Here is a 26990-nt window from a genome sequence, read left to right as displayed (position 1 = left end):
GCTGTCACAAAGCACCGAGCTAATATCCCTGTGCCTTGCGGCTGCTTCCCCCTAGCTATCTACCTTACTACGTTTGTTAGTGTGTATATGTCCATGACTCTCTCTCACCCTGTCAAAGCTCACCCTTCCCCCTCCCCATATCCTCAAGTCCGTTCTCCAGTAGGTCTGCGTCTTTATTCCTGTCTTACCCCTAGGTTCTTCATGACATTTTTTTTCCCCTTAAATTCCATATATATGCGTTAGCATACGGTATTTGTCTTTTTCTTTCTGACTTACTTCACTCTGTATGACAGACTCTAGGTCTATCCACCTCATTACAAATAGCTCAATTTCGTTTCTTTTTATGGCTGAGTAATATTCCATTGTATATATGTGCCACATCTTCTTTATCCATTCATCCGATGATGGGCGCTTAGGTTGTTTCCATCTCCGGGCTATTGTAAATAGAGCTGCAATGAACATTTTGGTACATGACTCTTTTTGAATTTTGGTTTTCTCAGGGTATATGCCCAGTAGTGGGATTGCTGGGTCATATGGTAACTCTATTTGTAGTTTTTTAAGGAACCTCCATACTGTTCTCCATAGTGGCTGAACCAATTCACATTCCCACCAGCAGTGCAAGAGTGTTCCCTTTTCTCCACACCCTCTCCAGCATTTATTGTTTCTAGACTTTTTGATGATGGCCATTCTGACTGGTGTGAGATGATATCTCATTGTAGTTTTGATTTGCATTTCTCTAATGATTAATGATGTTGAGCATTCTTTCATGTGTTTGTTGGCATTCTGTATATCTTCTTTGGAGAAATGTCTATTTAGGTCTTCTGCCCATTTTTGGATTGGGTTGTTTGTTTTTTTGTTATTGAGCTGCATGAGCTGCTTGTAAATTTTGGAGATTAAACCTTTGTCAGTTGCTTCATTTGCAAATATTTTCTCCCATTCTGAGAGTTGTCTTTTGGTCTTGATTATGGTTTCCTTTGCTGTGCAAAAGCTTTGAAGTTTCATTAGGTCCCATTTGTTTATTTTTGTTTTTATTTCCATTACTCTAGGAGGTGGGTCAGAAAGGATCTTGCTGTGATTTATGTCATAGAGTGTTCTGCCTATGTTTTCCTCTAAGAGTTTGATAGTTTCTGGCCTTACATTTAGGTCTTTAATCCATTTTGAGCTTATTTTTGTGTATGGTGTTAGGGAGTGATCTAATCTCATACTTTTACATGTACCTGTCCAGTTTTCCCAGCACCATTTATTGAAGAGGCTGTCCTTTCTCCACTGTACATTCCTGCCACCTTTATCAAAGATAAGGTGTCCATATGTGCGTGGGTTTATCGCTGGGCTTTCTATCCTGTTCCATTGATCTATATTTCTGTTTTTGTGCCAGTACCATACTGTCTTGATTACTGTAGCTTTGTAGTATAGTCTGAAGCCAGGGAGCCTGATTCCTCCAGCTCCTTTTTTCGTTCTCAAGATTGCTTTGGCTATTCGGGGTCTTTTGTGTTTCCATACAAATTGTGAAATTTTTTGTTCTAGTTCTGTGAAAAATGCCAGTGGTAGTTTGATAGGGATTGCATTGAATCTGTAGATTGCTTTGGGTAGTAGAGTCATTTTCACAATGTTGATTCTTCCCATCCAAGAACATGGTATATCTCTCCATCTATTTGTATCATCTTTAATTTCTTTCATCAGTGTCTTATAATTTTCTGCATACAGGTCTTTCGTCTCCTTAGGTAGGTTTATTCCTAGATATTTTATTCTTTTTGTTGCAATGGTAAATGGGAGTGTTTTCTTGATTTCACTTTCAGATTTTTCATCATTAGTATATAGGAATGCCAGAGATTTCTGTGCATTAACTTTGTATCCTGCTACTTTACCAAATTCATTGATTAGCTCTAGTAGTTTTCTGGTAGCATCTTTAGGATTCTCTATGTATAGTATCATGTCATCTGCAAACAGTGACAGCTTTACTTCTTCTTTTCCGATTTGGATTCCTTTTATTTCCTTTTCTTCTCTGATTGCTGTGGCTAAAACTTCCAAAACTATGTTGAATAAGAGTGGTGAGAGTGGGCAACCTTGTCTTGTTCCTGATCTTAGTGGAAATGCTTTCAGTTTTTCACCATTGAGGATGATGTTTGCTGTGGGCTTGTCATATATGGCCTTTATTATGTTGAGGAAAGTTCCCTCTATGCCTACTTTCTGCAGGGTTTTTAGCATAAATGGGTGTTGAATTTTGTCAAAAGCTTTCTCTGCATCTATTGAGATGATCATATGGTTTTTCTCTTTCAATTTGTTAATATGGTTTATCACATTGATAGATTTGCGTATATTGAAGAATCCTTGCATTCCTGGAATAAACCCCACTTGATCATGGTGTATGATCCTTTTAATGTGCTGTTGGATTCTGTTTGCTAGTATTTTGTTGAGGATTTTTGCATCTATGTTCATCAGTGATATTGGCCTGTAGTTTTCTTTCTTTGTGACATCCTTGTCTGGTTTTGGTATCAAGGTGATGGTGGCCTCGTAGAAGGAATTTGGGAGTGTTCCTCCCTCTGCTATATTTTGGAAGAGTTTGAGAAGGATAGGTGTTAGCTCTTCTCTAAACGTTTGATAGAATTCACCTGTGAAGCCATCTGGTCCTGGGCTTTTGTTTGTTGGAAGATTTTTAATGACAGTTTCAATTTCAGTGCTTGTGATTGGTCTGTTCATATTTTCTATTTCTTCCTGATTCAGTCTTGGCAGGTTGTGCATTTCTAAGAATTTGTCCATTTCTTCCAGATTGTCCATTTTATTGGCATAGAGTTGCTTGTAGTAATCTCTTATGATTTTTTTTATTTCTGCAGTGTCAGTTGTTACTTCTCCTTTTTCATTTCTAATTCTATTGATTTGAGTCTTCTCCCTTTTTTTCTTGATGAGTCTGGCTAGTGGTTTATCTATTTTGTTTATCTTCTCAAAGAACCAGCTTTTAGTTTTATTGATCTTTGCTATCGTTTCCTTCATTTCTTTTTCATTTATTTCTGATCTGATTTTTATGATTTCTTTCCTTCTGCTAGCTTTGGGGTTTTTTTGTTCTTCTTTCTCTAATTGCTTGAGGTGCAAGGTTAGGTTGTTTATTCGAGATGTTTCCTGCTTCTTAAGGTGGGCTTGTATTGCTATAAACTTCCCCCTTAGAACTGCTTTTGCTGCATCCCATAGGTTTTGGGTCGTTGTGTCTCCATTGTCATTTGTTTCTAGGTATTTTTTTATTTCCTCTTTGATTTCTTCAGTGATCACTTCATTATTAAGTAGTGTATTGTTTAGCTTCCATGTGTTTGTATTTTTTACAGATCTTTTCCTGTAATTGATATCTAGTCTCATGGCGTTGTGGTCAGAAAAGATACTTGATACAATTTCAATTTTCTTAAATTTACCAAGGCTTGATTTGTGACCCAAGATATGGTCTATCCTGGAGAATGTTCCATGAGCACTTGAGAAAAATGTGTATTCTGTTGTTTTTGGATGGAGTGTCCTATAAATATCAATTAAGTCCATCTTGTTTAATGTATCATTTAAAGCTTGTGTTTCCTTATTTATTTTCATTTTGGATGATCTGTCCATGGGTGAAAGTGGGGTGTTAAAGTCCCCTACTATGAATGTGTTACTGTCAATCTCCCCTTTTATGGCTGTTAGTATTTGCCTTATGTATTGAGGTGCTCCTATGTTGGGTGCATAAATATTTACAATTGTTATATCTTCTTCTTGGTTCGATCCCTTTATCATTATGTAGTGTCCTTCTTTGTCTCTTGTAATAGTCCTTATTTTAAAGTCTATTTTGTCTGATATGAGAATTGCTACTCCAGCTTTCTTTTGGTTTCCATTTGCATGGAATATCTTTTTCCATCCCCTTATTTTCAGTCTGTATGTGTCTCTAGGTCTGAAGTGGGTCTCTTGTAGACAGCATATATAAGGGTCTTGTTTTTGTATCCATTCAGCCAATCTGTGTCTTTTGGTGGGAGCATTTAGTCCATTTACATTTAAGGTAATTATCGATATGTATGTTCCTATTCCCATTTTCTATATTGTTTTGGGTTCGTTATTATAGGTCTTTTCCTTCTCTTGTGTTCCTTGTCTAGAGAAGTTCCTTTAGCATTTGCTGTAAAGCTGGTTTGGTGGTGCTAAACTCTCTCAGCTTTTGCTTGTCTGTAAAGGTTTTAATTTCTCCATCAAATCTGAATGAGATCCTTGCTGGGTAGAGTAGCCTTGGTTGCAGGTTTTTCTCCTTCATCACTTTCAGTATGTCCTGCCACTCCCTTCTGGCTTGTAGGGTTTCTGCTGAGAGATCAGCTGTTAACCTTATGGGGATTCCCTTGTGTGTTATTTGCTGTTTTTCCCTTGCTGCTTTTAATATGCTTTCTTTGTATTTAATTTTTGACAGTTTGATTAATATGTGTCTTGGCGTATTTCTCCTTGTATTTATCCTGTATGGGACTCTCTGTGCTTCCTGGACTTGATTAACTATTTCCTTTCCCATATTAGGGAAGTTTTCAACTATAATCTCTTCAAATATTTTCTCAGTCCCTTTCTTTTTCTCTTCTTCTTCTGGAACCCCTATAATTCGAATGTTGGTGCGTTTAATGTTGTCCCAGAGGTCTCTGAGACTGTCCTCATTTCTTTTCATTCTTTTTTCTTTATTCTGCTCTGCAGTAGTTATTTCCACTATTTTATCTTCCAGGTCACTTATCCGTTCTTCTGCCTCAGTTATTCTGTTATTGATCCCATCTAGAGTACTTTTAATTTCATTTATTGCGTTGTTCATCATTGCTTGTTTCATCTTTATTTCTTCTAGGTCCTTGTTAACTGCTTCTTGCATTTTGTCCATTCTACTTCCAAGATTTCGGATCATCCTTACTATCATTATTCTGAATTCTTTTTCAGGTAGACTGCCTATTTCCTCTTCATTTGTTAGGTCTGGTGCATTTTTATCTTGCTCCTTCATCTGCTGTGTGTTTTTCTGTCTTCTCATTTTGCTTATCTTACTGTGTTTGGGGTCTCCTTTTTGCAGGCTGCACGTTCGTAGTTCCCGTTGTTTTTGATGTCTGTCTCCAGTGGCTAAGGTTGTTTCAGTGGGTTGTGTAGGCTTCCTGGTGGAGGGGACTAGTGCCTGTGTTGTGGTGGATGAGGCTGGATCTTGTCTCTCTATTGGGCAGGTTCACGTCTGGTGGTGTGTTTTGGGGTGTCTGTGGCCTTATTATGATTTTAGGCAGCCTCTCTGCTAATGGGTGGGGTTGTGTTCCTGTTTTGCTAGTTGTTTGGCATAGGTTGTCTAGCACTGTGGCTTGCTGGTCGTTGAGTGAAGCTGGGTGCTGGTGTTAAGATGGAGGTCACTGGGAGATTTCCACCGTTTAATATTATGTGGAGCTGGGAGGTCTCTTGTTGACCAGTGTCCTGAAGTTGGCTCTCCTACCTCAGAGGCAGAGCCCTGACTCCTGGCTGGAGCACCAAGAGCCTTTCATCCACACGGCTCAGAATAAAAGGGAGAAAAAGTAGAGAGAATTAGTAGAAGTATGAGGAAAGAAAGAAGGAAAGGAGGAAAGGAAGGAAGGAAGAAAGAAGCAAAGAAGGAAAGAAAGGAGGGAGGGAGGGAGGAAGGAAGGAAGGAAGGAAGGAGGGAAAGAAGGAAAAAAGACAGAAAGAAAGAAGATACAGTAAAAATAAAATAAAGTATAATATAGTTATTGAATTAAAAAATATTTAAAAAAAAAAAAAAAAAGAGGGACGGATAGAACCTTAGGACAAATGTTGGAAGCAAAGCTATACAGAGAAAATCTTATACAGAAGCATACACATACACCTTCACAAAAAGAGGTAAAGGGGGAAAAATCATAAATCTTGCTCTCAGAGACCACCTCCTCAATTTGGGGTGATTCGTTGTCTAAAGGAGGGAAGGACGGAAAGAAAGAAAGAAAGAAAGAAGGAACGACGGTAAAGTATAATAAAGTTATTACAATTAAAATTAATTATTGAGAAAAAAAATTTATTTTTTTTAAAAACCATGGACGGATAGAGCCCTAGGACAAATGGTGGAAGCAAGAGTATACAGACAAGATGTCACACATAAGCATACACGTACATATTCACAAAAAGAGGAGAAGGGAAAAAAATCATAGATCTCGCTCCTAAATTCCACCTCTTCAATTTGGGATCATTCCTTGTCGATTCAGGTATTCCACAGATGCAGGGTATATCAAGTTGATTGTGGAGCTTTAATCCTCTGCTTCTGAGGCTGCTGGGAAAGATTTCCCTTTCTCTTCTTTGTTCTCACAGCTCACAGGAGCTCAGCTTTGGATTTGGCCCTGCCTCTGCGTGTAGGTCGCTGGAGGGCGTCTGTTTTTTGCTCAGACAGGACGGGGTTAAAGGAGCCGCTGATTCGGGGGCTCAGGCTTACTCAGGCCGGGGGTGAGGGGGGGGAAGGAGGGGCACTGCGTGCGGGGCGGGCCTGCGGCGTCAGAGGCGGCGTGACGTTGCGGCAGAGGCCGGCGTGACGTTGCACCAGCCTGAGGCCCGCCGTGCGTTCTCCCGGGGAAGTTGTCCCTGGTTCCCGGGAACCTGGCAGTGGCGGGCTGCACAGGCTCCGCAGAAGAGGGGTGTGGAGAGTGACCTGTGCTCGCATACAGGCCCCTTGGTGGCGGCAGCAGCAGCCTTAGCGTCTCCCGTCCGTCTCTGGGGTCCGCGCTTTTAGCTGCGGCTCGCGCCCGTCTCTGGGGTTCGCGCTTTTTGCCGCGGCTCGCGCCCGTCTCTGGGGTTCGCGCTTTTAGCCGCGGCTCGCGCCCGTCTCTGGAGTTCCTTTAAGCAGCGCTCTTAAACCCCTCTCCTCGCGCACCAGGAAACAAAGAGGGAAGAAAAAGTCTCTTGCCTCTTCGGCAGGTGCAGGCTTTTCCCCGAACTCCCTCCCGGCTAGTCGTGGTGCACTAACCCCTTCAGGCTATGTTCAAGCCGCCAACCCCAGTCCTCTCCCTGCGCTCCGTCCAAAACCGAAACCCGAGCTTCAGCTCGCAGCCCCGCCCGCCCGGGCGGGTGAGCAGACAAGCCTCTCGGGCTGGTGAGTGCCGGTCGGCACCGATCCTCTGTCCGGGAATCTCCCCGCTTTGCCCTCCGCACCCGTCGCTGTGCACTACTCCTCGGTCCCGAAGCCCCCCCCTCCGCCTCCCGCAGTCTCCGCCCGCGGAGGGGCTTCCTAGTGTGTGGAAACTTTTCCTCCTTCACAGCTCCCTCCCACTGGCGCAGGTGCCGTCCTTATTCTTTTGTCTCTGTTTTTTCTTTTTTTCTTTTGCCCTACCCAGGTACGTGGGGAGTTTCTTGCCTTTTGGGAGGTCTGAGGTCTTCTGCCAGCCTTCAGTAGGTGTTCTGTAGGAGTTGTTCCACGTGTAGATGTATTTCTGGTGTATCCGTGGGGAGGAAGGCGATCTCCGCGTCTTACTCTTCCGCCATCTTCAAGGTCCTCTAATTCTATTGATTTGAGTCTTCTCCCTTTTTTTCTTGATGAGTCTGGCTAATGGTTTATCAATTTTGTTTATCTTCTCACAGAACCAGCTTTTAGTTTTATTAATCTTTGCTATCCTTTCCTTCATTTCTTTTTCATTTATTTCTGATCTGATGTTTATGATTTCTTTCCTTCTGCTAACTTTGGGGTTTTTTTGTTCTTCTTTCTCTAATTGCTTTAGGTGCAAGGTTAGGTTGTTTATTCGAGATGTTTCCTGTTTCTTAAGGTAGGATTGTAATGCTATAAACTTCCCTCTTAGAACTGCTTTTGCTGCATCCCATAGGTTTTGGGTCATCGTGTCTCCATTGTCATTTGTTTCTGGGTGTTTTTTGATTTCCTCTTTGATTTCTTCAGTGATCACTTCGTTATTAAGTAGTGTATTGTTTAGCCTCCATGTGTTTGTATTTTTTACAGATCTTTTCCTGTAATTGATATCTAGTCTCATAGTGTTGTGGTCGGAAAAGATACTTGATACAATTTCAATTTTCTTAAATTTACCAAGGCTTGATTTGTGACCCAAGATATGATCTATCCTGGAGAATGTTCCATGAGCACTTGAGAAAAATGTGTATTCTGTTGTTTTTGTATGGAATGTCCTATAAATATCAATTATGTCCATCTTGTTTAATGTATCATTTAAAGCTTGTGTTTCCTTATTTATTTTCATTTTGGATGATCTGTCCATTGGTGAAAGTGGGGTGTTAAATCCCCTACTATGAATGTGTTACTGTCGATTTCCCCTATTATGGCTGTTAGTATTTGCCTTATGTATTGAGGTGCTCCTATGTTAGGTGCATAAATACTTACAGTTGTTATATCTTCTTGGATCGATCCCTTGATCATTATGTAGTGTCCTTCTTTGTCTCTTCTAATAGTCTTTATTTTAAAGTCTATTTTGTCTGATATGAGTATTGCTACTCCAGCTTTCTTTTGGTTTCCATTTGCATGGAATATCTTTTTCCATCCCCTCACTTTTAGTCTGCATGTGTCTCTAGGTCTGAAGTGGGCCTCTTGTAGACAGCATATATATGGGTCTTGTTTTTGTATCCATTCAGCCAGTCTGTGTCTTTTGGTGGGTGCATTTAATCCATTTACATTTAAGGTAATTATCGATATGTATGTTCCTATTCCCATTTTCTTAATTGTTTTGGGTTTATTATTGTAGGTCTTTTCCTTCTCTTGTGTTTCTTGCCTAGAGAAGGTCCTTTAGCCTTTGTTGTAAAGCTGGTTTGGTGGTGCTGAACTCTCTCAGCTTTTGCTTGTCTGTAAAGGTTTTAATTTCTCCATCAAATCTGAATGAGATCCTTGCTGGGTAGAGTAATCTTGGTTGTAGGTTTTTCTCCTTCACCACTTTAAATATGTCCTGCCAGTCCCTTTTGGCTTGCAGTTTCTGCTGAAAGATCAGCTGTTAACCTTATGAGGATTCCCTTGTGTGTTATTTGTTGTTTTTCCCTTGCTGCTTTTAATATGCTTTCTTTGTATTTAACTTTTGACAATTTGATTAATATGTGTCTTGGCGTGTTTCTCCTTGGATTTACGCTGTATGGGACTCTCTGTGCTTCCTGGACTTGATTAACTATTTCCTTTCCCATATTAGGGAAGTTTTCAACTATAATCTCTTCAAATATTTTCTCAGTCCCTTTCTTTTTCTCTTCTTCTTCTGGAACCCCTATGATTCGAATGTTGGTGCATTTAATGTCCCACAGGTCTCTGAGACTGTCCTCAGTTCATTCTTTTTTCTTTATTCTGCTCTGCAGTAGTTATTTCCACTATTTTATCTTCCAGGTCACTTATCCGTTCTTCTGCCTCAGTTATTCTGCTATTGATCCCATCTAGAGTATTTTTAATTTCATTTATTGTGTTGTTCATCGTTGCTTGTTTCATCTTTAGTTCTTCTAGGTCCTTGTTAAATGTTTGTTTCATTTTCTCTATTCTATTTTCAAGATTTTGGATCATCTTTACTATCATTATTCTGAATTCTTTTTCAGGTAGACTGCCTATTTCCTCTTCATTCGTTAGGTCTGGTGCATTTTTATCTTGCTCCTTCATCTGCTGTGTGTTTTTCTGTCTTCTCATTCTGCTTATCTTACTGTGTTTGGGGTCTCCTTTTTGCAGGCTGCAGGTTCGTAGTTACTGTTGTTTTTGGTGTCTGTCCCCAGTGGCTAAGGTTGGTTCAGTGGGTTGTGTAGGCTTCCTGGTGGAGGGGACTAGTGCGTGTGTTCTGGTGGATGAGGCCGGATCTTGTCTTTCTGGTGGGCAGGTCCACATCTGGTGGTGTGTGTTGGGGTGTCTGGACTTATGATTTTAGGCAGCCTCTCTGCTAATGGGTGGGCTTGTGTTCCTGTCTTGCTAGTTGTTTGGCATAGGGTGTCCAGCACTGTAGCTTGCTGGTCGTTGAGTGAAGCTGGGTGTTGGTGTTGAGATGGAGATCTCTTGGAGATTTTCGCTGTTTGATATTACATGGAGCTGGGAGGTCTCTTGTGGACCAGTGTCCTGAAGTTGGCTCTCCCACCGCAGAGGCACAGCACTGACACCTGGCTGCAGCACCAAGAGCCTTTTATCCACACGGCTCAGAATAAAAGGGAGAAAAAGTAGAAAGAAAGAAAGAAAGAAAGAAAGAAAGAAAGAGGATAAAAGAAAATAGAGTAAGGTAAAATAAAATAAAGTTATGAAAATAAAAAAATTTTTAAGAAAAACAATTTTTTTAAAGTCAAAAAAACAACGGACGTATAGAACCCTAGGACAAATGGTGAAAGCAAAGCTATACAGACAAAATCTCACACAGAAGCATACACATACACACTCACAAAAAGAGGAAAAGGGGAAAAAAATAAATCTTGCTCTCAAAGTCCACCTCCTCAATTTGGGATGATTTGTTGTCTATTCAGGTATTCCACAGATGCAGGGTACATCAGGTTGTTTGTGGAGATTTAATCCGCTGCTCCTGAGGCTGCTGGCCTTTTTTCTTCTTTGTTCTCTCCCGGGGTTCAGTTTTGGATTTGGCCCCGCCTCTGCGTGTAGGTAGCTGGAGGGCGTCTGTTCTTCGCTCAGACAGGATGGGGTTAAAGGAGCCGCTGACTCGGGGGCTCTGGCTCACTCAGGCCGGAGGGGAGGGCGGGGTACGGAGTGCGGGTCGAGCCTGCGGCGGCAGAGGCCAGCGTGACGTTGCACCAGCCTGAGGCGCGCCGTGCGTTCTTCCGGGGAAGTTGTCCCTGGATCCCGCGACCCTGGCAGTGGCGGGCTGCACAGGCTCCCCGAAAGGGGGATGTGGAGAGTGACCTGGGCTCGCACACAGGCTTCTTGGTGGCGGCAGCGCAGCCTTAGCGTCTCACGCCCGTCTCTGGGGTCTGCGCTTTTTGCCGCGGCTCGTGCCCGTCTCTGGAGCTCCTTTAAGCAGCGCTCTTAATCCCCTCTCCTCGCGCACCAGGAAACAAAGAGGGAAGAAAAAGTCTCTTGCCTCTTCGGCAGGTCCAGATTTTTCCCCGGACTCCCTCCCGGCTAGCTGTGGCGCACTAACCCCCTGCAGGCTGTGTTCACGCCGCCAACCCCAGTCCTCTCCCAGCGCTCCGACCAAAGCCCGAGCCTCAGCTCCCACCCCCGCCCGCCCCGGCGGGTGAGCAGAGAAGCTCAGGCTGGTGAGTGCCGGTCGGCACCGATCCTCTGTGCGGGAATCTCTCAGCTTTGCCCTCTGCACCCCTGTTGCTGTGCTGTCCTCCGCGGCCCTGAAGCTCCCTGCCTCCGCCACACACAGTCTCCGCTCGCGAAGGGGCTTCCTAGTGTGTGGAAACTTTTCCTCCTTCACAGCTCCCTCCCACTGGTGCAGGTCCCGTCCCTATTCTTTTGTCTCTGTTTATTCTTTTTTCTTTTGCCCTACCCAGGTAGCTGGGGAGTTTCTTGCCTTTTGGGAGGTCTGAGGTCTTCTGCCAGCATTCAGTAGGTGTTCTGTAGGAGTTGTTCCACATGTAGATGTATTTCTGATGTATCTGTGGGGAGGAAGGTGATCTCTGCATCTTACTCTTCCGCCATCTTCCCCCTCTCTCCCTATCTATGATTTCTAAAGGCACTGTGCTAATTATAGTGATTATCTGATGAATTCCTTATGAAAAAGAATTAGATTATATTACTCTGCATATGTAATCTAAATCTGTTATCACTGATGAATTATTTTCTGACTGTATGTTCTTATGTTATATAATCGTTTGTTTTTCTTTCCTAGGAATGGAAAGAACGTTATGGACACAGTAGAGAAGATTCCACTAGAAACAGAAATGTTCATATTGACCCAAAAGAATCAAACTTCTCAGATATTAGTACCAACCGATGTAAGTAGTTTATTGTCTAGTTTTCTAAGAAATTTTTTTCTTATGCTTGCTTGCATAGAGACTGAGGATTAGTTACCCATCCAGAAATGCCTTTAGAGAACTATAAATGTGGTTCTGCAGTGACTTTACTTTTTTCATCCCTCAGTGTATGAGAGGAAGGAGAAACTCAAATACGCATTCTGGTAGGAGAAGGAGACATCTGGGACATCAAGTGATTAGTTGTAATTACACTACCTAAATAATAGTACTTATCCCAGGCTCATTGTAGGCAGGTACTGATTTCTGTTTACCTAGATGTTTTTCAGGCTGTTCAGTCATTTTTATAATAAGTTACTGATTGACCCATATATATCAGGTACTTTCCCAGGAATACAGGAATACAGAGAAGATAACTTCCATCCTTGGTTTGCCTATAATTTAGTGAGGGACTGATATCAGGCAGAAGACATTGGTCAGTCGGTTGGGTTAGGAAACCTCCCCACATCCTTGACCCTGCCATCTGCTTCTGGGAATGCGAATTCCCAGGATCCAGCACTGAGTAGAAGGCAGAGGTTGTTTGTCTTTGGGGGAGATGCAGGGATGCGGAGAGAGTGTAAGGGTGCATGCCTGATGCTGAGAGAACTCAGCTCAGAGGATGGAAAAGAATTCTCTATTGGGAACAGATTTCTGTTATAAAGAAGTACTGTTTAGGAATAAGCAGTACTTAGCCAGGTGAAGGGGTTTTAGGCAGAAGGAAGAATGAGTGACATGAGAGAACCTTTGGGGAAATGTAGGCTTTTCTCTATGACTAGAGCCTAAAGTATGAAAAGCCTGATGAGAGGCGAGGCTGCAGAGATAGTTGGGAAACAGGTATTATCATGCTTAGAAGTTTAGATTTTATGCCAAAGATAAGATTTCAATATGGAAAGAAGCATGCTCAGATTTTTGGTTTAGGAAGATGAATTTGACATCTGTATAAAGCATGATTTCCAGGGAAGTGAGACAGAAACCAGTTTAGTGTCTGTTTTAGTAATGCAGTCAAAAAATGATGAGGGCTCCCTCTGCATTCATTCTTGTTTCCCTCTCAAATCTATTCATTCACCCAAGGGAAACTAGAATGCTCTTCTATACCAATAAATCTGATCATATCACTTCTCTGCTTAAAACTGTACAGTGACTTTCCATTCTTACAGAAAGCCCTTCTGCGTGTGAGGCTGGATCTTTCCCCATGCTCCCCCGGCCCTCTCTGCTCCAAGCACACCTTGCCTTCTGCTCCCTCAAGCAAACAGCATTCCTTCTCCTGTGCTGTTTCTCTGCCTGAAATGCTCTTCCTGCCCTTCTTCACCGCATTAGCTCCTGGTCACCTTGCAGATCTCACCCCCAGAGCTTCCTCAGAAAACCTTCCCCAGACCTCTCTGACTAGGCCAGATCACCATCGTGGTTACTAACAGGTGACACTCTTAAACACACATCAGAGTTACCATTTTACATTTGTGTCGTTATTTGATCATGGTTCATCTCCCTCACTAGATTGTTAAGTTCCGTAAGAACAGGGACCATACCTGGTTTTGCTCACCGTGGTATCACTAGAGCCCAGCCCAAAGCCTGGCATACGGTACCTGCTCAGTGGAGACTTGTAGAATTGAACAAAGACAACCATATCTGTAGTATATTCTATTTTATGAAAGTATATCCTCAGTCACCCTGGTTTACAGTTTTCACAGATATCCACTAGTTGTTTGTTTTTTTTGTTGAAGTATGGTTGATTTACAAGGTTGTGTTAATTTCTGCTGTACAGCAAAGTGATTCAGCTATACATATATATATATATATATATACATTCTTTTTTATATTCTTTTCCATTATGGTTTATCACAGCATATTGAATGTAGTTCCCTGTGCTACACAGTAGGACCTTGTTGTTTATCCATTCTATATATAATAGTTTGCATCTGCTAACCCCAAACTCCCAACCCATCCCTCCCTCCCTGCCTCGGCAACCACAAGTCTGTTCTTTACAGATCTCCACTCTTTTTTTTTACATCTTTATTGGAGTATAATTGCTTTACAATGGTGTGTTGGTTTCTGCTCCATAACAAAAGCGAATCAGCCATACATGTACACATGTTCCCATGTCTCTTCCCTCTTGCGTCTCCCTCCCTCCCGCCCTCCCTGTCCCACCCCTCCAGGCGGTCGCGGGGCACCGAGCTGATGTCCCTGTGCTGTGCGGCTGCTTCCCGCTAGCTGTCTACCTTGCGTTTGGTGGTGTGTATATGTCCATGCCTCTCTCTCGCTTTGTCACAGCTTACCCTTCCCCCTCCCCATATCCTCAGGTCCTTTCTCTAGTGGGTCTGTGTCTTTGTTCCTGTCTTGCCCCTAGGTTCTTCATGACATTTTTTTTTCTTAAATTCCATATATATGTGTTGGCATGCAGTGTTTGTCTTTCTCTTTCTGGCTTGCTTCACTCTGTATGACAGACTCTGGGTCTGTCCACCTCATTGCAAATAGCTCAATTTCGTTTCTTTTTATGGCTGAGTGATATTCCATTGTATATATGTGCCACATCTTCTTTATCCATTCATCCGATGATGGACACTTACAGTGACACCTAATTCACATAATTATCACTCTGTTGAGATCTTTCTTCCTTTGTATATTTGTTTTGTAGTCTGCAGTGTAGCATTGCAGCTCTATTTACAATAGCCCAGAGATGGAAACAACCTAAGTGTCCATCATCGGATGAATGGATAAAGAAGATGTGGCACATATATACAATGGAATATTGCTCAGCCATGAAAGGAAACGAAATTGAGCTGTTTGTAGTGAGGTGGATAGACCTGGAGTCTGTCATGCAGAGTGAAGTAGGTCAGAGGGAGAGAGACAGATACCGTGTGCTGACACGTGTATGTGGAATTTGGGAAAGAAAAGATGTCATGAAGAACCTAGGGGTAGAGCAGGAATAAAGACACAGACTTACTGGAGAATGGACTTGAGGATACAGGGAGGGGGAGGGGTGGGCTGTGACAAAGCGGGAGAGGGGCATGGACATATGTGCACTACCAAGCGTGGGGTGGATGGCTGGTGGGGGGCGGCCGCATGGCACGGGGAGATCAGCTCGGTGCTTTGTGACCGCCTGGAGGGGTGGGATGGGGGGGTGGGAGGTAGGGAGATGCAAGCGGGAGGAGATATGGGAACATGTGTGTATATATAACTGATTCATTTTGTTGTGAAGCAGAAACTAAAAAAAAAAAAAAAAAATGATGAGGGCATGAAATAAGCACCCTTGAGATGACCCTGGAGATAAAGAAGAAAGGATGTGTTTGGATGAGATTTAGTGTAGAAGAAATAGGAGAAAACTAAAGTTTCAGTTAAAGCTAGAAAATAGAGGGAGGATTCTACAAAGAGATTTGGAAGTTTATCATGGATTTGGAGTTAACAGAATGCAGAGATCTGGGAGTATGGAGAATGGTTAAGAGAAGAGGAAACACAAAGCCTTAGGATGATGAGTTAGAAACTGGCATGTGGTAGGCAACCAATATTTGCTGAATGAATGAGAGAAACGGTAAAGGGCAGAGTCCAAGATGACAAAAATATGAGAGAATTGGCTTGCCTTAAATTTTCAAAAAGTCCTATATTATAGATTTTTGAAGCTGTTGAGCTGCTCAAAATAACATTGTGAGAATTTAGGTTGTTTATGAAGTAAACCCCATTCACGTAGAGAAGGGATTAGTTCTCTAGATCTGTGCTGACCAGGATGGTAACCATTAGCCACATATGGCTGTTGAGCATTTGCAGTGTAGCTGGTGCCCCATATTGAAATGATAATATTTTGTATATACTGAGGTAAATTAAATATATTAAGATTAATTTCACCTATTTCTTTTTACTTTTTTAATGTATCTACTAGTAAAAAGTAAATACGGGGCTTGGAATTTATTTCTGTTGGACATTACTGCCCTAAACTATTGCTTCATGGGAAAAAGACTCAGGCCTTTTTTGAAGAGTTTGAGTTGATTACACCTTAAAATCCTAGCCGAGAAGTGAGATGTAGCACCCCCTGTATTCAGTGTGCAACCAGCTGAAACTTAATTTGATTATGAACAATTTCACTGTTATGATACCATAGTTAAATACTAATTCTGATTCATATTGAGTCTTTGCACTATAGCTGCTTCTGAGCTTAGACTACATACAAGGGAGAACTTTTCCTTGTTATTTTCTATCATACTATCAATCATTTTAATCTAATTTTAGGATAACTACATAGTTATCTTTTCTTAATATTGTCTTTACAATCAAAATTCACATCCTTTATAAACTTGACTTTTCTCTCCATGAGTCCATAGACTGTGACCCATATAGACAATAGAAAGTGGACATTTTTTTCTTCTTTTGCAGCAGCATCCAAATATACCAGGGCTAATAATAGGACTGAAAGGGACCGAATAGAACTCCTCCAAGATGCAGAACCTTTGGATTTTAATGCAGAAACATTCACTGATGATCCTCTTGAATCTGAATCAGGAAGGTAAGTTCCAGCTTATCATTTTGGCTCCAGCATTCCTCTGAAATTTTAATAACATTCTGACTTGACGAGATAAACATAAGGAAAGTATTCATCTTTACTACTAATAAAAAGCATATTAAGCAACCTTTGAAACCTTTTAACACCTTCTAATGCTTTTGTATTTAAAAAATTATAGCATCTAGTGGTGGTGATTGAAATTAGTATCTTCGCAAACTACTACTAGTATGATAAATAACAAAAAAGAATTGAAATCATTTGGTATAATCTTAACAATATTTATATGCCTATTTCTGACAATCCCGTTTATGAAATGTATCGTATTTTGCAATAGTTTACATAGGTGTAACTGGGTGGCACACTATTCTAAGCACTTTAACAACAGTAATTGTATTTTATGGTTGTAAGTCCAATTGAATTTGCATCCAGAGAGGCTCAGTAACTTACCCAGGATCACACGGCTTGTAAATGACAAAGTCAGGCATTTAAACCCCAGGACTCTGGCTACAGAGTCTGTGCTTTTAGCTACTATACTATGTAGAAATAATTAAACAAAAGCAAATCATCATATGCATGAAGATATTTGCTATAGTATTGCCTATAAATAGCAAAAAGAATATTCTATTTATATTCAACAATCTAGTTATTAAATCTGTTAAGTTCCATGATGTATTTTACATCTCCCCACTCCTTTCTTTTTACATCTCTCACCCCGCCATATGTGTCATATGTCATAGGCTCTAAAACCGTCATTGGTTGATTTATAATTAGGTAAATCCCTTTGGGATAACATTCTTGGCAAAGTTCCTGATTTCAGCTACTGAATAGATTTTACAGTTCTTACAAATTATGTAGCCACTTCCTTATAATGTGTCCTTGTTTTTCTCTCCTTCTTTATTTTTGATGCCTTGGATCATTTCTTTATCCACCTTTCAGGTATCAGCCTGGTGGACGATACCTCTCAATGTCTCGCAGCCGAATATTTGATGATGTTTAAAATCTGTAAGAATATATGGAATAACTAACCAAGATCAACACATAAGTTCAGTCTTTATGAACATCTGTATGCCCTAGAATTTACACTGAACTCTTAGTGAAAAGTGTCAGGATAAAAAAGGCACTAAAAATTAATGGGATCTTAGTAATAATAGTTTATTGCTCATTGAATAGAGTATCATCTTTTCTAATAAGGTTTGTTACATACCATTCTTGAAGTGTCTGCCTTAGAAGCACAGTTACAGTGGAAGGATTTAATTCATGATTAAGATCAGTATATGTTGAAAACATGTAGTTCAGTTTGTTTCAGATAAATTTTTTTCAGGAAAGTTGTTTCAAAGGTCCAAGGAAGCCATAGTTATAACTGAATAATATTATACAGTTTTATTATTGTGACTTACATATTTTCTGTTTCTAAAGAGTATGTTGACCCTTTATTTCTCAAAGAGATGGACACCTCAATAACAACCATATTTACAAAACCCATGTCTTAAAACATGGCTTACTTACCGGACATAACTGAATGTAGAAAGCTCTTTTTCAATACTGTATGCAAATTAGTTAGGTTTTTGCATGTATAATTAAGATTATCCTTCAACTGATAGTGTTTGTATCTTCAGCATGTGTACTATAATCAGGTGGTGTATTCTTTCAGTCTTTGGTGGTAACTGGAAATTGTCTTATGCTTTTGGTATTGTTTTGTAAAATTTTCATTTCAGGGAGAGGTGTTCACCTTTGTCATTTAGCATATTGATTTGAGTTGATTATTCCATTCAAGGAGAATCGTAATTATTAATGGTAAATAGTGGGGGGTTTTAATAACCAAAGAGTCCCACAAAATTCTCTGCTTTTGAAAGGTGCCTGTTTATTCCTTTTGTAAAACAATATCTGGTTATTCAAAGGTAAAAAGTCAATCCATTTACTGTTATTACTAACAGTTAAATTATGATTTATAGAAAACAGAAAACTAGTTGAGAATGGAGATGTGTAGTAACTTGTTGGTTAAACATGTTATTATTTAAAATTGAATTTTTTAAACTTTGTGTTTAAGCCAAAGTTAGGTATTATATTTTAAATCCTCAGTGTTTTATTTCACAGTGACTATAGTTGAGCACAACATGTTTGGAGAGAGTTATGTCCCTGAAATATTTGCAACTCTGAGAATCCATACCTTGGATTCACCCAGTGGTGACTGTACTTGAGCTTGCCCATGGCTGTCTTAGTTTAACACCTATTATCCCGCGTAACTTTTAGTAGTGGCCCAGTTTGAAGATGAATTATATAGTCAAATTTGATTATATGTTTCTTGAGGGTAGTTTTTCCCTGAATCATATTTAAATGTTTTATTTTCCTCTTTTCGTAATGTTATCATTTAAATTTTTAAAAGCCACAGTTTTATGCATATACTGAGAGGAATAGTGTATCATCCTAATTATCTGATTTTCTTAAATTTTTATGAACTTTGAGATTAGATCCCTTTTAAAATATCAATGGATAGATTTTACTCTCAATCAAAGATTATATAGACTGCTTATTTAAGAGCACACACACACAGCCTTTTATTGTGAAGCATGGTTAGAGAGCAGTAGGCCAGGAGCAGAGATAATTTAACACTGTTTGAAATTTCATGATTGACCATTGAAACCTTGGGCAAATCATGTAACCATTCAGTGCCTCAATTTCTTCATTTTCAAAATGAAGAGGACTCTTGCTATTTACCTACTGATCTACCTCACAAAGCTATTGTGAGGGTATTGAGTTGATGTTTATATGGTGGCGTTTAAAAAGACAGAATAAGTTGTTAGCTGTGCTGGTTTTGTTATTTGAAAATAGTGGATGGGAAAAGGATCACCCCAGGAAGGGGTCCAGTTTCTTATTATTACAGAGAAGCTTACAAGTTCCCAGAGCAAAAGCTCTTTTGGGAATAATTAATCAAAATCCTTTGAAAATAATATTGTTTTATTATTCAGTCTTTGGGTTTATTTTGGAATATTTTCCTTAAGTATAATGTTGTTTCTCATCAGGTTTTATCATGAAACTCAGATGCTATTGTAGAAATAGAAGCAGAAAAAGAGAAGAAATGATCCAGTTACTTTTATAACTTATAATACCCTAAGATATATTGATAGAAATAAGTAAAGGAATGTACTACTTTATTTTATTGTTAAATTTTTTATGATTATAATAACTTTTGAGTTATTTCCAAAATAATTTTTGGTTGTTTAAGTGATCCAGAGTATTCAACTTTTTAAGCAGAATTTATCTTACAGGATTTCAAATATGATCATATAGGAAGATTACCTAGCTAGGTAAATTTGTGTTTAGAAGGTAATGATTTAACCCCTGAGGACTAAGAGTTCATTGCTGGGGAAATGAGTTAATGTTCATTAAGCCACCTTGTAAAAAACTGTAATAAGAACAAAAGTTTTCTGTTTTGAGAAGCTTATTAAAATATAATGATATCTACTGCAAAACGTTACTACTAAATTCATAACACTACATGCAAAGTACGTTTCTTGAAGAATTACTTCTGGCAATTACCTTTTGAGGTGTTTCTTACATAATAATAGATATCTGGTTAAATTTTCTAAATTATTTTTCTAAATAATGTTAGGTAAGGATATTCTAAGCCAGTAGTTCAAAATAACCATTGCAGAAAATAACAATTAATAATCTATTAATTTCATGAATCTATAAGTTGCTAATTAACTTTTGTTACTACATCAATAATTTCTTATTATCAATAGAGCACTTTTGTAAAAATCATTATTAAAATAAACCTAATTATTAGAATTTGTTCTCTTACCAAATGAACGCAGGGGCTTTGGAATAATTTCATCACGCAAGAGGCCCTCATTTCACAAGAGTGGCAAGGGCTAAATCAGAACATTCAAGGGTTTTTCATTTATAAAGAATAGATCAGAGAGTTTGACAATCGAAACTTTCTTTAAAAAAATGCTGCCAGTTGATTTGGTTTTGGACACTACTATTTGATTAGATTATCAGTTCTTAAATTTATGCTGGTTGTGTGCCCAAATGAAATTAAATGTGGATATGAAAGTCAGTGTGAGTGTTTTTTAAGTATATTTTAGAATATCAATGAAGAGATTCATTGATGTACAATAGCAAACCTCATTTTTTTATACCTTTAGTAGATTTAGAGAATGTTCTTGATTTTTGTGTTGATTACTATTTTAAAGGAAAAATAAACTCTCCATAATTATAATTCACTGTTCAGTAATGTGAGTTTTATACTTGTGATTTGTGTGGGCAGTGCCTGAAAAATCACAGGGATAAATATATTTGCACTAAGAGGCAAAACATGTCCCTGAAAACTCTTAACATACTTGAATCTCCAAAATACAATGGATTGTATTGTATTAAATTCTAAATGTTGAGAAGTAAATGAATTTAGAGTTTTATCTTTCATTTCTTTTCTTCCTTCTTCCCTTCATTCCTTTTATACCTTCCTTCCTATCTGAAGCCTCTCTGTATAGTATGACTTCTAATGTGCTGACAGATTTTTTTTCCGTTTGTTCTTTGTGTACAGTTGTTTTTGATGATCAGTGCACTCAGAAGGTTCTTACTACAGATCCCACTACTTGAATAGTAGTATTGCACTTAAAGTAGTGAAACAGATTTTGCTAGACAACTAAGCAACATCTGAATGTAAATGTGATGGATGCTAGCTCAGTGTGTTGTCTTTTTCGCCACTAAGTAGGACACTTCAGTAAAATGAATTATTCTCAGTGTAAATGTTTTAGCATAAAATTAGACTTCCAAAACCAGTAATTGTTAAAAACAAAACAAGGAAACAAACCCAAAACATTAAGAACCTTGAGGCCTCTTTTTATGAAAAGGAGTTCGTAAATAATATACATCATTGTCAAAGTTTTCATTAAAGAGAGGTTGGAACAATATGAGAGGGTTACAGGAAGCCTTCTGAATTGTGAATTCCCTTTGTGTGGGGTACTTCTTTCCAACTCTGACTTTTTTCCTGCTCAGAGACCTGGAAGACTAGGCAGTGTTATCCCCTGTACTAACTCCTGGAGACCAGGTCCTGTGAGCCGTCTCCACCATCAGAGCAGCCACTAGCCCTGCCCCATCCCCAGTCCCATTGCAATGGGAACATACCCTCACCCCTAATTCCTTTCATGTTCAGCCTGGTTTTCCTAACATTTTATTTTCACTTTCAAAAGATTTGTCCATTGAGGTTGATCACAATTTTAAATTTGTTAATAAAGCAAGAATATTGGCATGTTCCTCTTTTCATAGATATCCTAAAAGACTTTTGTTTTTAACACACTTCCTGGTGAGAATTAACCTTTTTTCCTGTGAAAATCTTTTCTTTTGTGATTATCCTGATCTCACAGTATTTTGCAAAAGGAGATTTTTACTGTACTTAGTGCAAAAGGGTAGAAAGAATGGTTTACTGTGGCAGACATAGGGAGAATAGTCATAATTTGTTCATCTGACTGTACAACACCATTTTGAGTTGATATTATTGACATAAATCTTATCAACCTAATCACTTAGAGCTGTATTTCTCAAAAGAATGCTGGCTAGCATCTTCCCTACTTAGTACACCAAATTGTAGGGGAGAGACTTCTTTTTTTTTTTAAAGCAATCCAGTGGATTTGCTTTGTCCATATTTTGAACACAACTTGAAGGATTTTTCTCATTTAGAAGATAGAGAACATGTGGAACTGTCTTTTAAATTACTGTAATCTCATATATATGTTTATAAATTATAGCATTGAAAAAAGAGCTCTAATATTGATGTTGTTACCTTCTGATATTTAATTTTTATAAAATGTATTTGTAAGTAATTGTAGTATTGCTTTTAAGTAGTTTAAAAATCTTTCTCAAATAAGTTCTGCCCAGAACCTATTTCCTTAGGGCAATACTCTAAAGTTCAGTAGTCCAGTATGAGTTTGAAATACTCCTACATCTCTTCAGTATCTTTTTATATATACCAGTACCCAAGCAAAGTATACCAAATGCCTAATTTCTGTGTTGCATTAATAAAGTACTTGTTATTTATCTAATTCAGTGGATTAGGTGAATAGAAGATAAGTCTTTCAAATGTGCATCTGATCATAATTTTCAAAATGTTCATTATGTTCATTTTTGGTGCATGATGCCAATTTATCTTTAATCAGCTACTACTACCTGGTATGTAATGGCAGATGTTTTCCTTTCTGACTAATGGGTTGTAGATGTAACTATTTTTCTCTGCAGATTCTCACTAAATATGTATTTGAACAAACCTGCAAAGTGCTACCTATAAGTAAGTTAGCATCTTTGGCCTTATCTATGCATAATGTTCTCTTAGTTTGGTTTTGACAAACTCATGGACTTGGAATTGCTTTGTAGTATTTTAATTTATTGCGATGTAATGAATTTTTTGAAATGTTTATTTGATTAGCTGTTAAAATATAGGAAATTATGTAGCTTTGCATGAAATAAAGTACATTTCTACAAGTTACTAAGAATTTTGCTGATTATGTGTTTTACTTCATACTACCTTTGAGATTAAACTCTTTTCAGTAGACTAAGGCATTTTTTGTTCCTTACAAATTTATTAACAGGTATCACAAAAGAAATGTTTTAAGGTAAATAATTCAATACTGTAGGTTCCACATTATCTTGTGTTTATAATTAAAATAAATAATTGTTATAAAACAAATATCATATATTAATGCATATATGTAGAATCTAGAAAAATAGTACAAATGAACCTATTTGCAGGGCAGGAATAGAAACGCAGATGTAGGGAATAGATGTGTGGACACGGGGAGGGGGGAGGAGAGGGTGGGATGAACTGGGAGATTAGGTTTGACATAATTACACTACCATGTGTAAAACAGATAGCTAGTGGGAACCTGCTGTATAGCACAGGGAGCTCAGTTCGGTGCTCCGTGATGACCTAGGTGGGTGGGATGGGGGGTGGGGAGGGAGGTCCAAGAGGGAGGGGATATATGTATACATATAGCTGATTCACTTCACTGTACAGCAGAAATTAACACAACATTGTAAAGCAATTATACTCCAATTAAAAAAAAAAACACTAGAGCAGAAATCAATGAAGTTGAAAACAGGATAACAATAAAGAAAATCAGTAAAACCAAAAACTGAGTGTATGAAAAGATCAATAAAACTGATGAAACCCTAGCCGGGCTGACAAAGGAAATAGAGAGTTGCTTACCCATATACCAAAAAGAACAATGGAAATTTGAAATTAAAAACACAACACCATTTACATTCATCCTAGCTAATACAATAAGACAAGAAAAGGAAATAAAAGATATACAGGTTTGGAAGGAAGAAATAAAACCGTATTTGTTTGCAGATGATATGATCATCTATGTAGCAAACTAAAAGAATTGACCACAAAAAAAAAAAACTTCCTGGAATAAGTCATTATAGCAAGTTTGCAGGATATAAGATTAATATGCAAAAGTGAATCACTCTCCCTTTTACCAACAATGGAGAAGTAGAATTTGAAATTAAAAATACCATTTACATTAGCACCCCCCAAAATGAAATACTTAGGTATAAATCTAATAAAATATATCTAAGATCTATGTGAAGAAAACTACAAACCTCTGTTGAAAGAAATCAAAGAATAAATGGAGAGAGATTCCATGTTCATGGATGGGGAAGACCCAATATTACTGGGATGTCAGTTCTTCCCAAATTGATCTATAGATTCAATGCAATTCCAGTTAAAGCCCCAATAAGTTATTTTGTGGATGTTGACAAACTGATTCTAAAGTTTATATGGAGAGGCAAAAGACCCAGAAGAGCCAACACAATACTGAAGGAGAGCAAAATCGGAGGACTGACACTACCCAACTTCAAGACTTACTATAAATCTACAATTATCAAGACATTGTGGGATTGGTGAAAAAATAGACAAATAGACAAATGGAACAGAACAGAGAGCCCAGAATTACACCCACATAAATATAGTCAATTGTTTGACAAAGGAACAAAGGCAATTCAATAGAGAAAGGGTAGTCTTTTTAACAAATGATGCTGGAACACTGGATAACCATGTGTAAAAAAAAAAAGTCTAGACACTAACTTTACACTTTTCACAAAAATTAACTCAAAATGGTTCATGAACCTAAAACTATAACACAAAACTTCTAGAAGGTAACATAGGGGGAAATGTAAGTGAACTTGGGCTTGGCGACCAGTATATATATCACACAAAAATGTGTGTGTATGTGTACCCAGAGACATGTACAAGGATGTTCATTGTGCTACTCACAGTTACTTCAACCATAAATAATTCAATCAACAGAATGAGTTTATTTGTTCAACATGATGGATATATGCATGAATAAGTAGAAATGATTAATTACAGCTATGTAACAACATGGATGAAACAGATAATGTAGATCCAAAGGATTCAGATGTGAAAAAATAATATAGTGTGATTCTGTTTATATAAAGTTCAAAAAAGATAAAATTAAATTGTAGACTTAAAAGATGAATGCTTTGTAGTAAAATCATAAAGAAAAAAGAAACAAGGAAAGATTACCATACGTGTCATGCTGTTGCTTACCTTTGAGGAGGAGGAAGGGATTAGTGATTGCAATAGAGCACAAGAGAAGTTTCTGGATTGCTGCCTGTGTTCTCTTTCTTGGGTGGGTGGTTTTACAGGTGTTCACTTGGTAATGAATCACTGAATAGTACGTGCTTTTATGTGTGCTTTGCTATATGTACCTTTTATTTCATAATAAACTTAAAAATATAGAGATTTAAATTACATAACTTATACCATATAAGTTGGGAGTGGAGCAAACTGCATTATAGTGTTCTAAGGGAGGAGTAAAGAGGTTGCTTAAGCCAGATTTTCAGTTGAGGATGCATGCTACAATAATCATTAAAAGAACAGAACTAGGATATAGATACAAATAAAGGAAAAATGGAATGATAAAAAGTTCAAATCAAAACAGCAAAAGAACAAAAATAACCCTAAAACTAGACTTTATTGTTTCAAAATGCATACATAGTTGAGAAAACTATAAAGAAAGTCATGTGAAGTGATTTACTATATAAGTCAGTATGCTTCTGATAGGGATGGGACATTCAAAGGTATCACTCAGAGAGGCTCTCAGTTACGAAGGGCAATGTTTTTTTCTTATACTTGGGCATTTTTTACAAGCATTTTTCTATTTACACTTATTTACTATACATTTATATTTTATGCACTTTTCTGAATGTGTCTATATTTCAAAATGTAAAATGTTTCTAGAAAGAAAAATCAGTTTCTGTAAATCACATTAATAGTTGAAAGAGTAGGGCTTCCCTGGTGGCGCAGCGGTTGAGAGTCTGCCTGCCAATGCAGGAGACACAGGTTCGTGCCCCGGTCTGGGAGGATCCCACATGCCGTGGAGCGGCTGGGCCCGAGGGCCGTGGCCGCTGAGCCTGCGCGTCCGGAGCCTGTGCTCTGCAACGGGAGAGGCCACAACAGTGAGAGGCCCGCGTACCGCAAAAAAAAAAAAAAAAAAAATAGTTGAAAGAGTAAAAGTTCTATTTTTTAAAAAACATTTTTTTCTGATGAAGAATGTATATCTGCACGCATATGTATAGACATGTATATGTATAAATAAGAACCCCAAACTACTGCAAAACAGTCTTGAGAAAGAAGAACAGAGATGGAGGAATCACACTCCCTGACTTCAGACTTTGCTACAAAGATACATAATCAAAACAGTATGGTACTGGCACAAAAACAGATACCTAGATCAATGGAAAAGAATAGAGACCCCAGAAATAAACCCATATACTTATAGTCAATCTATGACAAAGGAGGCAAGAATATACAACAGTCTCTTCAATAAATGGTGCTAGGAAAACTGGACAGCTATGTGTAAAAGAATGAAATTAGAATATTCTCTAACACCATATACAAAAATAAACTCAAGAGGTATTAAAGACCTAAATGTAAGACTGGAGACCATAAAACGCCTAGAAGAAATCATAGGGAGAACACTCCGACATAAGTTGTAGCAATATTTTTTTGGGTCTGTCTCCTAAAGCAAAGGAAATAAAAGCAAAAATAAAGAAATGGGACCTAATTAAACTTAAAAGCTTATGCACAGCAAAGGAAACCATAAGCAAAACAAAAAGACAACCTACAGATTGGGAGAAAATATTTGCAAATGATACTACTGACAAGGGATTAATTTCCAAAATATACAAGCAGCTCATATAACTCAACATCAAAAAAACAAACAACCCAATTTAAAAAATGGGCAGGGACTTCCCTGGTGGTGCAGTGGTTAAGAATCTGCCTGCCAATGCAGGGGACACGGGTTCAATCCCTGGTCCAGGAAGATCCCACATGCTGTGGAGCAACTAAGCCTTTGAACCACAACTACTGAGTCTGTGCTCTAGAGCCCGTGAACCACAACTACTGAAGCCCGCACACCTAGAGCCCACGCTCCTCAATAAGAGAAGCCACGGCAATGAGAAGACCATGCACCGCAACAAAGAATAGCCCCTGCTCGCTGTAACTAGAGAAAGCCCACGTGCAGCAACGAAGACCCAGTGCAGCCAAAATAAATAAATAAATAATTTAAAAAATGGGCAGAAGACCTGAATAGACATTTTCCCAAAGAAGGTATATAGATGGCCAACAGAC

General features: G+C 38.6%; 1 protein-coding gene across 3 annotated transcripts in view; it reads left to right on the top strand.

Moving 5' to 3' along the window:
- LMBRD2 (LMBR1 domain containing 2) overlaps positions 1 to 22824 on the top strand; it is a 63282-nt gene extending 40458 nt beyond the window's left edge. For 2 of the 3 annotated variants that reach the window (XM_089908759.1, XM_022599316.3), the window contains 3 exons: positions 11724 to 11829; positions 16207 to 16336; positions 17270 to 22824. In XM_089908759.1, the coding sequence (XP_089764885.1) occupies positions 11724 to 11829; positions 16207 to 16336; positions 17270 to 17330 (297 nt within the window). In that variant the 3' untranslated portion in view covers positions 17331 to 22824. The remainder of the gene's footprint in view (positions 1 to 11723; positions 11830 to 16206; positions 16337 to 17269) is intronic. The other variant, XM_022599327.3, reaches the window with a different exon arrangement.
- Positions 22825 to 26990: the final 4166 nt, after the last annotated feature.

This window comes from Delphinapterus leucas, chromosome 3 (genome assembly GCF_059928025.1).
Source record: "Delphinapterus leucas isolate spDelLeu-1000000601 "Yukka" chromosome 3, BTC_Dleu_Yukka2, whole genome shotgun sequence".
Taxonomy (NCBI): Eukaryota; Metazoa; Chordata; class Mammalia; order Artiodactyla; family Monodontidae; genus Delphinapterus; species Delphinapterus leucas.
Note: the sequence above shows the minus strand (reverse complement) of the source record. Positions and strands in the feature narration are given on the sequence as shown.